We start from the raw sequence: 14,105 nt of genomic DNA, 5'->3' as shown, positions 1-14,105 counted from the left end.
TGAGGAGAAATTTCTTCACTCATTGTGAATCTTTGGAATTCTCTACTCCAGAGGGTTGTAGATGCTCCATCATTGAATATATTCAAGACTGAGATCAATAGAATTTCGAAATCAAGGGCTGAGGGGAGCAGGCAAGAATGTACAGTTGAGGTCGAAGATCAGCCATGATCGTATTGAATGGTGGAGCAGGCTCGATGGGCCATTTGGTCTATTCCTACTCCTTCCTATTTCTTATGTTCTTGAGGAACTGGCAAATACCAAGCAATCTCTGCCTACTTTAACAACAATTTGCATTTATATAGCTCCTTTAACTTATTAAAACTTCCCATTTCTTTATAAGAACAATATATTAAAATTTGACACTGAGCCACATAAGGAGCTATTAGAACAGATGATGGAAAGATTAAAAAGGTAGGTTCGAAGGAGCATTTTGGAGGAGAGGGAGGTAGAGAAGCTTAGGGAGGGAATTCAAAAGTTTAGGCCCTAGGCAGCTGAAGGCATGGCCAGAATAGTGGAGTGACAGAAATTAGGGAATTGCAAGTGGCCATAATGTGAGGAGTGCAGAGATTGTAGGGTTGTAGGGCTGGAGGAGGTTACAGAAATAGGGAGGGTTGAGGCCATGGGTTTTTAATGTAAGGATGAGAATTTTAAAGTTAATGGGTTGCCTGATTTAGAGCCGATGTAGAGAGTACAGGGATGATGGCCACACTATGTTGGAGAGTTCCTGAGAGTCAACTTCAAGCTAGCTCCTCATTGAGATTGCAGCCCATGACTTCTACTACCTGCACCCTCACCTGTTGAGATGTCTGAGGCGAAAGGACTAGATTGCTTTCTCATGAAACTCTTTGCTTGTTTCAACTCCAGACCTGGCGCGGCTGTTCCTGGGACTTTACTGTAGCACCACCACCCTACTGCTAGCTAAACAGGGCTCGGAGCAGATGGCTTTGAAATGGAAGCATTCTTTGCAAGAACTGGATCTCACTGGTCAGTGCTACAACGAGAAGGACCTTGAGCTGGCTATGGAGATCCTAGCGGGGACTGAGGGGAACCATGTCCTGCGCTCTTTGAACCTGGCTGGGACAAAGGTCACGCTGGATGCCATCAGGTATTCATCATTAGATGTACTTACTAATCAGTGTGGTCCCCTGTTAAAAATTGTAAGACGATCTGGAGTGACAAAAGGCCATTAAGCACATCAAAAAGGAATTCGATATATACCTAAAAAGGAAACATTTGCAGGGCTATGGGGAAAGAGCAAAAGACTGGAGCTAATTAGTTCTTTAAGTGTTGGTGCAGGCTGTATTATTCTATGATCAAGCCCATTCTGTCTGGAGTTTATGTATGATTCTTCACCACCTGCCTCTGTAGATCATTATACTATACTTTCTGGTCAGCGCAATTCTCTTATGAGAACATTGCTAAATTCCCCCTCCCCTACCTCCCCTGTTTTATAGACACCAGGCAGCGCTATTAACATCTCCATTAGGAATAAAGGGGGAGAAATGAGTTTGGCATCAGAAAGCGGCAGCGTGCTTGGAACACGTGCCCCAGGACTGTTGGCCCAAAGCTCACTGAAAATCAGGCTTTGGGCATAAAACTGGTGAGCTGCAAACAGCGATCAGGACTTTGATGCACCTTGCCAGTCAAGGCTCTAGAAAGCTGTATCAGCTCCGACACAGAGCCGGCCTGTAAGTAACTCGGGTTGGCAGCACCCTACTGTATTGTGGCAGTAGGCGTGCCTTTACATGAACACAAGTAGAACCAAAAAGTGTACCTACCTTTTCTCAGTGGCTCCCATTAAGGAGTTTGGTTTGGCTGGCGTAGATTATAGTTATGAATGAAAGATTTGGTAAAACTGCAACAAAGGAAGTCTAAGGGGGAAATTTAGTAGAGGTTTTCAAAATTAAAAAAGGTTTGCAGAGAGCAAATAGTGAAAGATTGTTGCCACTTGAACTGTCATAAATTTCTAGGTTTTGTCATTCCAGACTTTCCAGTGTTAAGTATTCCTACTCTGCCTAAAAAAAATGTCTTTAACCCAGCCTAATATCACTGCATCTGTACTAATGCAACACTTCCCAGTTTCTCGCACCAGCCATCACATAGCTTCAAAGAGTGAAATTGTCAATTAGTTCATTCTTTTGAGCCTATGGCCTCCAGAACCTGGATAGAGACTATCCAATCCCATTTTACATAACAAAAGAAAGGACTTGCATTTCTATAACACCGTAAACAAACCTAGGACACTCCAACACACTCCACAGCTAATGGTGTACTTATGATAAAAGCAAAATACTGCGAATGCTGGAAATCTGAAATAAAAACAAGAAATGCTGGAACCACTCAGCAGGTCTGGCAGCATCTGTGAAAAGAGAAGCAGAGTTAACGTTTCTGATCAGTGACCCGAAACGTTAACTCTGCTTCTCTTTTCACAAATGTACTTATGAAGTGTAGTCACTGTTGTAATGTAGGAAACGAGGCAACTAATTTGCATATAGCGCAATCCCACAGAAAGCAATGAAAAAATGACCAGATCATCAGTTCTAGTTATTGATCGAGGGATTAATGTTGGTCAGGACACTGTGGCAAGCTAGGTCCACCCAAGCTCAGAAGGAGCCTCAATTTAATGCCTCATCTGATAGACAGCACCTCCCATAGTGCAGCACTCAGTCTGCACTTGTAATGCACTGGGAGTGTCAGCCTAGAATTTGGGCTGCAGTCTCTGCTGTGGGACTTGAAGCCACAACCTTCTGACTCAGAGGTGAGAATGTTACCCATTGAGCCACGGCTGATACTGAGAGTAAAAGACTTGCACCTCAGCAGCTGGGTTTGAGTCCAAGTCATGGGGATCAAAAACCCACTAAACCAGCCAGTCACCTGGACCATAAAGATCAGTTGAGGTAAAAGCATAAATGCATTTAAGGGAAAAATTAGATAAGTAGCCTCAGCTACTTAAGATCATTATCAATAACTTAAACTCGCACCCCTCGTTTACTACATATCCAAGTTTGCTGATGCTACAAAGCTAGATGGGAAAGTAAGCTATGAGGAGGACGCTAAGGGATATAGATAAGGTAGATGATTGGGCAAGAAGTTGGAAGATGGAGTATAATGTGGGGAAGTGTGAAATTATCCACTTTGGTAGGAGGAATGAAAAAGCAGAATTTTTTTTCAAGGTGTAAGACTAGTAATATTAGTGTTTAGAGAGATTGGGGGTCCTTGTACACAAAGCTAACATGCATGTACAGCAAGCAAATAGGAAGGCAAATTTATGTTGACCTTTATTGCAAGGGGGTTGGTGTATAAGAATAAGAAAGTCTTGCTGAAATTCAGTAAGACTTAAGTGAGAGGACCTGGAGGACTGTGTACAGCTTGGTCTCCTTCTCTAAGGTATGATAGACTTACCTTAGAGGGAGTGCACTGATACTTCACTACATTAATGCCTGGGATGAGAGTTCTGACTGGTGAAGATTGAGTAGAATGGGTCTATATTCTCTGGAGTTTAGAAGAACATAGGAACGTAGGAGCAGGAGTAGGCCATTCAGCCCATTGAGCCTGCCCCGCCATTCAATATGATCATGGCTGATCATCCATTTCAATGCCTTTTCCCCCACACTATCCTCATATCCCTTTATGCCATTTGTATTTAGAAATCTGTCAATCTCTGCTTTAAACATACTCAATGACTGAGCTTCTACACCCCTCTGGGGTACAGAATTCCAAAGATTCACAACCCTCTGAGTAAAGAAATTTCTCCTTATCTCTGTCCTAAATGGCTCCCCCTTAATTTGAAATTGTGTGCCCTGGTTCTAGACTCTTCAGCCAGAGGAAACATCTTAGCTGCATCCACCCTGTCTATCTCTTTTAGTATTTTGTAGGTTTCAATGAGATCACCTCTCATTCTTCGAAACTCTAGAGAATACAGGCCCAGTTTCCCAATCTCCCTTCATAGGGCAGTTCCACCATCCCGGGAACAAGTCTGGTGAACCTTCGTTGTACTCCCTCTACGGCAATAATATCCTTCCTAAGGTAAGGGGACCAAAACTGCACACAGTACGCCAAGTGCAGTCTAACCAAGGTTCTATACAATTGAAGCAAGACTTCACTACTCCTGTACTCAAATCCTCTTGTGATAAAGGCTAACATACCATTAGCCTTTCTAATTGCTTGCTGCACCTGTATGTTAGCTTTCAGTGACTTATTGACAAGGACACCCAGGTCCCTTTGTACATCTACATTTACTAATCTCTTACCATTTAAGAAATACTCTGCACATTTGTTCCTCCTACCAAAGTGGATAACCTCACATTTTTCCATCTGTCACATTCTTGCCCACTCACTAAGTCTGTCCAAATCCCCTTGAAGCCTCTTTGCATCTTCCTAACAACACACATTCCCACCTCATTTTGTGTCATTCGCGTACTTGGAAATACTACATTTGGTCCCCACATCCAAATCATTGATATGTATTGTGAACAGCTGGGACCCAAGCACTGATCCCTGAGTTACCCCACTAGTCACAGCCTGCCAACGCGAGAATGACCCGTTTATTCCTACTCTCTGCTTTCTGCCTGTTAACCAATCCTTGATCCATGCCAGTATATTACTTCCTATCCCATGTGTTTTAATTTTGCTAACCAGCCTCCTGTGGGCGACTTTATCAAAAGCCTTCTGAAAATCCAAGTATACCACGTCCACCTTTTATTGATTCTGTTGGTAACATCCCCAAAAAACTCCCAACAGGTTTGTCAAACATGATTTCCCATTCATAAATCCATGTTGACTTTGCCCAATCAGATCATTGTTATCCAAGTGTCCATTTATCACATCCTTTAGAATAGATTCTAGCATTTTTCCAACGACTGATGTAAGGCTAACAGGTCTGTAATTCCCTGTTTTCTCTCTCCCTCCCTTCTTAAATAGTGAGGTGACATTTACAGTCTGCAGGAACCGCTCCAGAATCTATAGAATTTCAGAAGATGATCACCAATGCATCTGCTATCTCCAGTGCTACTTTCAACACTCTGAGATGTAGAATATTAGGTCCTGGGGACTTATCAACCTACAGCCCCATTAATTTCTCCAATACAACCTTCTTACTAATACTAATTTCCTTCCATTCCTCATTCTCCCTAATCCCTTGGATCTCTAATTCTGGGAGATTTCTTGTCTCTTCCTCAGTGAAGACAGGCACAAAATAATCATTTAGCTTCTCTGCCATTTCTCTATTCCCCATTATAAATTCTCCTGACTCTGCCTGTAATGGACCCACATTTGTCTTAGTCAACCCTTTCCTTTTTACAAACCTATAGAAGCTTTTACAATCCGTTTTTAAATTTTTTGACAGCTTACTTTCATATTTATTCTCCCTTTCTTTATCAGTTTCTTTGTCCTCCTTTGCTGTATTCTGAAATCCTCCCAATCCTCCAGTTTACTACTATTTCTGGCAACTTTATAGGCCTTTTCTTTTCATCTTATACAATCCTTTAACTTGCTTTGTTATCCACGGTTGACTGCCTTTACTTTTGGGGTTTTTGTGCCTTGAAAGAATGTATAGTTGCTGTAAACTATGTAATATCTCTTTAAAGACTATCCATTGCCTATGTACTGTCATAGTTTTAATGTATTTTCCCAATCCAGCTCAGCCGGTTTGCCCCTCATATCTTCATAATTTTCTTTGTTCAAATTTAACACCCTGGCTTCAGATTGAACTACCTCACTTTCAAACATAATGTAAAATTCTATCATATTATGGTCACTCATCCCTAAAGGTTCTTTTACTACAAGATTATTAATTATCCCTTTCTCATGACATAAAACTAGATCTAAAATAGACAGTTCTCTAGTTGGTTCCTGAACATACTATTCTAGAAAACCATCCCTAACACACTCCAGAAACTTGTCCTCCACTGCATTAGTGCTCATTAGGTTTATTCAGTCTATATGCAGATTGAAGTCACCCATGATTACTGTATTACCCATGCCACGTGCTTCTCTAATCTCCTGATTAATATATTGCCCCCACACTACCACCACTGTTTGGCCTATAAACAACTCCTACCAATGTTTGCTGCCCCTTGCTGTTTCTTAGCTCCACCCAAACAGATTCCACATTTTGTTCTTCCGATCTGAGATGCTCCCTTACTAATGGGGCGGCACAGTGGCGCAGTGGTTAGCACCGCAGCCTCACAGCTCCAGCCACCCGGGTTCAATTTTGGGTACTGCCTGTGTGGAGTTTGCAAGTTCTCCCTGTCTCTGCGTGGGTTTCCTCTGGGTGCTCCGGTTTCCTCCCACATGCCAAAGACTTGCAGGTTGATAGGTAAATTGGCCATTAGCAATTGCCCCTAGTATAGGTAGGTGGTAGGGAAATATAGGGACAGGTGGGGATGTGGTAGGAATATGGAATTAGCGTAGGATTAGTATAAATGGGTGGTTGATGGTCGGCACAGACTCGGTGGGCCGAAGGGCCTGTTTCAGTGCTGTATCTCTAAACTACACATAATGTACTGATCCCATCCCTATTGTTGGCGCAACACCACCTCCTTTTCCTTTTTGCCTGGCCGCCTTAAATGTCGAATATCCTTGAATATTCAGTTCCCAGTCTTGGTCACCCTGTAGCCACATTTCCATTATGCCAATTAGATCATACCCATTTACCTCTATTTGGGCCTTTAAATCATCCACCTTGTTGCGAATGCTGTGTGCATTCAGGTAGAGTGCCCTTAACCTTGCCGTCTTGACATTATTCTGTATTCTAAGCCTAATTGATGCTTGCCTTTGTTTCGCCTGCCTTCTAATGTCACTTGCTATTTTTCTACCTCCTGTTACCAGCTTTACTTCCTTCCACTTTGAGCTACCCCTCAGGTTCCCATCCCCCTGACAAGCTAGTTTAAACCCTCTCCAACAACACTACCAAATCTCTCTGCCATTAGTTCCGGTCCTGTTAAGGTGTGGCCCATCCATCTTGTACAGGTCCCACCTGCCCCAGAACTGGTCCCAATGCCTCAGAAATCTGATGCCCTCCCTCCTACACCAATTCTCCAATGAGAGGTGGACTCATTGAAACATACTAAATTCTTAGGGGGCTTGACAGGGTGGAGGCTGAGGGGCTTTTTCCTCTGGCTGGAACATCTAGAACATGCGGTCACAATCTCCGGTTAAGCTGGTAGCTGTTTAGGTCTGAGATGAGAAGAAATTTCTTCACTTAGAGGGTTGTTAATCTTTGGAATTCTGTATCCCAGAGGGCTGTGATGTTATTGAGTATATTTAAGATGAAGACTGGGATTTTTGGGTCATGGGGAATTAGGGATATGGAAATAGGGCAGAAACGTGGAGTTGATATAGAAGTTCAGCCATGATATTATTGAATGGCAGAACAGGCTCAATGGCCTACTCTCCTATTTATGTTCTCTCTGTAGATAGGGTTAGGTGAGGAGGACTGGTAGGAGGCTTATGTGAAACATAAACACTGGTGTGGATCGTTGAACAGAATGACCTATTTCTGTTCTTTACATTCTATGTAATTAAACCTGTCTTTCTCGTCCAGATGCTGAATGCTCTCCTGTGGAGCATAATTCTCTCAGGAAACATCTGATTTCCTGGCTATTGTTTCTGGTCATTGAAGTAATGTTTGCTTTTCTTTTTCTGTCCCTCGCTGCTGTCCTGCAGAGTGGTGGTGAGCAGCAGCTCCAATTTGAGCTACCTGAACCTGACGTCCTGCCGCTGCCTCCCCCGTGGGCTTAAGCGCATCTATCGAGGCCAGGACGAGATCCGCCAGTTTGTCAACCGGTTGCTGTGCAGCGTGGAGGACAGCAGCTCAACAGTGAACATGGACAACAAGAGGAGGTTGTGAAGCAGGTGGCCCACTCACAGACACCAGCAAAGGCCATATTGCAATTTCAAAGGGTGGTGTGACTGACTCACTTTCTTAAACAAAGTGTGTGTATGTGCGTGTATGTGTGTGTGTCTGACCAGCTCCTTCCATAATGTTCAAAGCACAATCAGCAAATAAAAGATAAAAAATATCGACTGTACTCCAGGTTGAGCTCTTGTTTTGGTTGTACTCCAGGTTGAGCTCTTGTTTTGGTTGTACTCCAGGTTGAGCTCTTGTTTTGGTTGTACTCCAGGTTGAGCTCTTGTTTTGGTTGTACTCCAGGTTGAGCTCTTGTTTTGGTTGTACTCCAGGTTGAGATCAGTTTCTTCCAATAAGCAAAATAAGTTTTAACTACAAATAGTCAAAAAAAAATTGCCGAGCAATAGATATCTGAAGTAGACTGGAGAAAGGGATGTAATACTGGGCTACAGGTTAAGGTGCCTTGTGATGTTGAGAAAAAGTTGCAAGGTTAATGTGACTTTTATGAAAGCGTGGGAGCCCAGACAGGTCAGACTATAAAGAGACTGATTTGAAGTGCAGAGTAAGGATTCTTTTGAGATTACAGGTATCTCAATGACCAGCCCTGTGAAGTGGTTGGTGAGCTTGTGTTTCTAAAAACAGTGGCTAGGAAATTCTGCTTCCCTAATCCATAAATGTAAACTGAGGCCCAATTTTGCAGCCCTTTACAACCACTTTTTTTAATACAGCCTTATCTGAATACGAGGGGAGATAAATGTCCAGTGCCTTAAGTGTTTTATCTTTTTCTGTACCCTCCACCCTCCCTCAGAACCACATTCCAGTCTGCAGCCCCACACTTAAATGGAGGCTAATTTCCTTTTTTCAACGGTGATAATTGACAAAGCGGTAATTGCTTTTCTACATAGAGTGGAAGAGCAGAGGCCATTGACGTGAATACTTAAATCATGGTGCATTACTGAAAATATAAATTCACAATTGTAATTTTTGGTAAAGTCTGGGGGCTGATGCAGCTTTCATTCTCAGGAAAAGCAAGGTAGCTTTCTCTCGCCATTGATCTCAGCAAACACTGCCACCCCCCCAAACCAAACACACTCCCTGGGGGTGGGCGGTTAAGGAAGAATGAAATGTAAAATTGGTCTGGGATCTTCCAACTCCTGCTCCAGCAACCCCATACAGGAACCTGGCCAAAGATAGGACTGGACTTGGCAGTAGACTCCTCTGCCATTCACTCACTATCCAGAATCGCATGTGGTGATTGGTACATGTCCAAGACTGTGGAGCTATAATCCAGCAAGTTCCTTTGTGAGGTGGAGGGGGCACAGGGTGGGGGGGCACAGCGGGAAAGGAGAGCATTCCAGACTGCAACTGTGATTGGTGCTTTTACGATCTTGCAATATATATTCTGTGACTCTTTTATTAATAGTGGATGTAGAAATAAATATTTGGAATATGTAAATGTGCATATATGTAATTAAATATTTGTAAAACTTGAGTTTCATTCTTTTTATTTGTAGTATTTGTATCAGAATTGTGACCAGTAGATTTAGCAGAACATGATCCTGAAGGGTTTTGATAGAGAAAATAGGGAGAAAGTGGCAGAAAGGTTGGTAACCTGAGGACCCAGATTTAAGGTGACAGACAAAAAAACCAGAGCTAACGTGAGGAAACATTTTTTTACACAGCAAGTTGTGATTGAGAATGTAATGCTGAAGTGGAAAATTTTACAGTGTTATGGGTAAGAGCAGGGGAGTGGGATACAAGTTGTAGTTGATGAATTGGATTTTTTGGGCTGAATTTCACCAGTCCCTTGACGCCGTGGGTCGTGACGGGGGACGGTGGGGGGGGGGCCAGTAAAATTCTGGTGGAAGTGGCCCACCACGAACCACGACGCCGAGATGGCCCCACTGAATATTAGTGATGGCGGCGAGCCCTTGTTGCGGTCCCCCACCCCCCCCAAACCGGTCTTCAAGCGGCAGGGCCTTCATTAAAATATTGAAATTAGCTAAATAAACATGCAAATGAACTTAGCTGCCGCCGCCGGCTGTCCCACGCCAATTTTACAGCCAACCGGCCGCAACTTGCGCGCCTTCGGAACTGCTTTGGAGTGCTGAGGCGAGACACTGGTGGGGAGGGGGGAGGAATAAAATTATCAGGGGCAGGGGAAAACCATTCCTACTGGTTGTGGGGATGGTGGGAAGGGGTGAAGGGTCAGAGATATTGAAGTTTTGGGAGGGTGGGGGGAGGAAGTTCGGAATTTCAAAGTGTATTTTTGGGAAGGAATAGGTCAATTTATGTGTTGAGGACTTAGTGGGGGTGGGAGAGGGGATGCAATGTTGAAATAAACGTTTATTGAATTTTTTCATCACTCTGGCACCTTTTAAATATATAAATCTATCCTGAAGGGCTTGAAACCCTTTAAAAATGGTGACGGTGCCTGCGCGGTGGCACCGGACACCGTGGTCGGGGACACGGCTGCCGCCCCCTCTACGTCATCAGGGGCGGTTCGCCTCCTTCATTTAAACGAGCCCCTGTGCATATCGCGAGGGCTATGTGGCGGCACTTACGTGTCAGAAGGTCGCTGACTGGCGTGCTGATAAAATTCAATCCTTTAAAAATTCATCTTTGTGATGTGAGCATCACTAGCAAGGCCAGAATTTATTGTACCTCCAGTCCATGTGGTGTAGCTACACCCACAGAGCTGTTGAGGAGTGAGTTCCAGGATTTTGACCTATCAATGGCGATGCAGTTTGAAGTCACGATGGTGTGTGGCTTGGAGGGAGCTTGCAGGTGATGGTCTTCCCATGTGTCTGCTGCCCTTGTCTTTCTAGGTGGTAGAGGTCACGGGTTTGGAATGTGCTGTCGAAGGAGCCTTGGTGAGTTGTATTATAGCACTACCGAAGAACTGGCATATGCACAATGGGGTGAATGGTTGTCGGTGCCTTATTAATCTATGATTTAATAGAACAGATGGTGCAGGTAGTGTCAGTTCCCATTGGTATGCTACAGCCTACCACTTAGTTGGTGCTTCTTGAAATTTCCGGTGTGAAACTACTATATTAGGCACTTTAAAATCTACCCTCATTATCTTTGACTTGACAGCTGCCTCAGGTCATAGATACAGCTGCAGCATTCTTGAAAGTTAGTATGATCGAGTTCTTAGAATTCCCAATTATGTGACTGGTGGATGGTGTTTCAGCTCTGGTCCCTGATCCCTTGTAGATCAGAACAATACTGCTGGTGTTCAAAGATTCAAAGCAGATAAGACTGAGGGGATGGAAGTTTTTTTTTGCCTGCAAGTGTCCTACAGGAATCAGTTTACGTACAGCATAGAACTGCCTCATTTGGTAATCTTAATGAGAAAGGCCACAGGACAGTAATTGTGGGGAATGCAAAAAAAACCCACATTGGGACACCTGGTGTTAGAGCTAAGGTTGCTGGCACAGAGTGGATGAGATCTTCACTCTGAATCTAACTGCAGCACTTGATCCTGGAGTGTTCGAGTCTAAAAGGCCAAGTCCAAGGGCTGACTTTTTTTGGATGCCTCTCCCTCCCTGCACCACCCACCCCCGACATTGGGCATAGAGACGCCTTCTTCGCTTCAAGATGCTGTTTACGGTGCTGCAATGTTCATCATGGCGAGGTGAGGGTGGGACAGCAATCCTGATTGAGGCCAATTGAAGTGCTTAAAAAGCTCATAAAGTGCTTGGTAAGGGCATTTTGAAGGGGGTGTATGAGTTTCAGAGCTGTCCATTTCTGATCAGAAGGGAGACGGGTACAGAGAAGGGAGCCAGTCATGGCTGCCCCAGGGAATCACCCCCAATCCAATAAAAGGGTCAGCAGCGAAAAGGGGGACTTGGCATTTGCAAAGGAGATGCCCTTGATGCTGTTTTTATAATATTCTTTCACAAGAACACAAGAAATAGAAGGAATACCCCCATGTGGCCTATCAAGCCTGCTCTGCCATTCAAAACGATCAAGGCTGATCTTGGGATTCAACTTCACTTTTCTGCCCACTCGCTATTCCCCTTGATTCCCTGAGAGACCAAAAATCTATTTATGGGATATGGGCTGTGCTGGCAAGGCTAGCATTTGTTGCCAATCCCTAATTGGCCTTGACAACTGAATGAAATGGCCTAGCAAGCCAGAGGGCAGTTAAGTGTCAACCACATTGCTATGGGTCTGGAGTCAGAAGTCGGCCAAACCAGGTAAGGATGGCAGATTTCCTTCCCTAAAGAGCATTAGTGAACCAGATGGGTTTTTCCAACACTTAACAATAGTTTCATGGCACCATTACTACGACTAGCTTTCAATTGCAAATTTTTATTACATTTATTAATTTAAATTCCACTAGCTGCTGAGGTGGGATTTGAACCAGTGTCCCCAGGGCATTAGCCTGGGTCTCTGGATTACTAGTTGTGACATTACCACTATGCCACCATTTCCCCTGGTGACAGGGACAGTGGGCACTCAGCACTTGAGTATTTAGCCTCCCCAGCATCTTGGGGGCAGAAGAGCAGGGGATAAGGCCACCAATCACAATGGGGCACCCACCTGTCCAAAAGGAAGCCTGCAGATGGCAATGGGGGCATGATTGTCAGATTTGGGGCCCTGGAGCAATGAGAGGCACCCTCCGCAGGAAGGGCAGAACCCGAGCAGCAGGAAAGGAAAGAGGGTCAGGAAGGCAATGGCAGCCATACCCTCAACACAGGATCTACTGCCAAAGATGGAGCGACCTGGCGATGACAGACCCTGCACTGCAGGTGACAGTGACTCTTCAGCAAGATGGGCAAGGAGATCTGTGGCCGTCATTGCCAAATAACTTACACCTTACAGCACTACTCAATATGCCTGCCAGTTAGCTGTCAGTCACTGTAACCTTGAATCACTTCTCCTCTGGCTCCTTCCAATGATCAGCTACAGACTTTGGTGATGTTATGCAAACGGCAGCACACCACTGCCTTTCGCAGGTTATCAATGCCTCTTTGCCAGAGTACATCCATTTCACAACAGAGGCAGCCTTGCAGGGAGAGAAGGCAGTTTGGTTTTTCCACCATTGCTGGATTCCCCCAATTGCAGGGCATCATCAGTTGCACCCAGCGACCCACCCATATCAACAGGATGTCCAACTGGACTGTGACCACAAGTGTGTCCTCCATGTGTGTGCTTGCTTTCCTAGCAGCTGCCACTAGTCCTTCATCCTCTGCCAGTATAGGCTGCCTTAAATCTTCACTCAAACCCTAAAAGTGCATGGATGGATCCTAGGAAACAAGAGATATCGCTTAAAGACATGGCTACTCACCCCTCTATGGGAGCCCCAGCCAGAAGTGATGCAACCAGTGTCACCTGCTCAGTAGGATAACCATTGAGCAGGTCATCTGGCTTCTGAAGATATGATTCCAGTAACTAGGCTATTTGGGTGGTCCCCTCCAATACCCTCCTGCAAAGGTCTCAGTCATTGTGGCAGTCTTGGCAAGACATGGCTCAGGGCCTGAAGGGCTCATGAGGATGCCATGGATGACAGGGATCTCCCAATTCAGGAAAGTCTCAACTGAGCCCCACATTGAGGGGCATGGCATAGAAGGGAGTCTGAGATACCTGCGCTAACACATGCATGGAAGATGCAGCCTAGAATATCTAATCACCTACCACCAATGAAGGAGGCACAGCTGCCCTTACCTTGCAGGATCCCATTATCTCCTCCATGACATCATGCTACTTTTCCTATCACTCCAGCAATAAAAGGAGTTTCAGATATCTGGCTTAAAGTGTCATAATTTATACAGTGCAAATAGAGGAAAACAGTAGACAGTAAGAACACACCAAAGTGCCCCACTTAGCGATCCGCCCGACACCATAGCCTCCTCCTGCCACCCTCTGGGTGGAGAACCTCCCTCTGCCTCCAACATTAGATCTAGGTCTGCATTGAAGAAGTGTGCAAAGGTGCCAGGCCTCTGGCACTCCCGTGACATCTCACCTCCCTCTGGTGCTGTGGAAGGCTTTGGCACAATCAGATTTCTCCCTTTGGACAACTAGAAGCCTTAGTGATGGCTGCTGTGGTGAATCTAAATCAGTTTCACATTTCACCTGACCCACCTCTGTTCCTGCCCCACTGGCTCAAATTAGACATGGATCCCATCTCTATATAAATTAAAGGCTCAGCCCCATGAAAATCTCAATTTTAATCAGTTTCCTACCAGAGGCGAGTTCCCGACTGTCATGCTAGACCCCCATCTGCCAAGAATGAGGCACATTAATT

General features: G+C 44.7%; 1 protein-coding gene across 2 annotated transcripts in view; it reads left to right on the top strand.

The window, feature by feature from the left end:
* The window catches only part of fbxl6 (F-box and leucine-rich repeat protein 6), a 65,153-nt gene extending 55,848 nt beyond the window's left edge, over positions 1 to 9,305 (top strand). For both annotated transcript variants that reach the window (XM_068015747.1, XM_068015746.1), the window contains exons 9-10: positions 865 to 1,105; positions 7,666 to 9,305. In XM_068015747.1, the coding sequence (XP_067871848.1) occupies positions 865 to 1,105; positions 7,666 to 7,849 (425 nt within the window). In that variant the 3' untranslated portion in view covers positions 7,850 to 9,305. The remainder of the gene's footprint in view (positions 1 to 864; positions 1,106 to 7,665) is intronic.
* The last annotated feature ends 4,800 nt before the right edge of the window (positions 9,306 to 14,105 follow it).

Source organism: Heterodontus francisci, chromosome 2 (genome assembly GCF_036365525.1).
Source record: "Heterodontus francisci isolate sHetFra1 chromosome 2, sHetFra1.hap1, whole genome shotgun sequence".
Lineage (NCBI taxonomy): Eukaryota > Metazoa > Chordata > Chondrichthyes > Heterodontiformes > Heterodontidae > Heterodontus > Heterodontus francisci.
The sequence above is the reverse complement of the archived record's forward strand: the minus strand, read 5'-3'. Positions and strand labels throughout refer to the sequence as shown.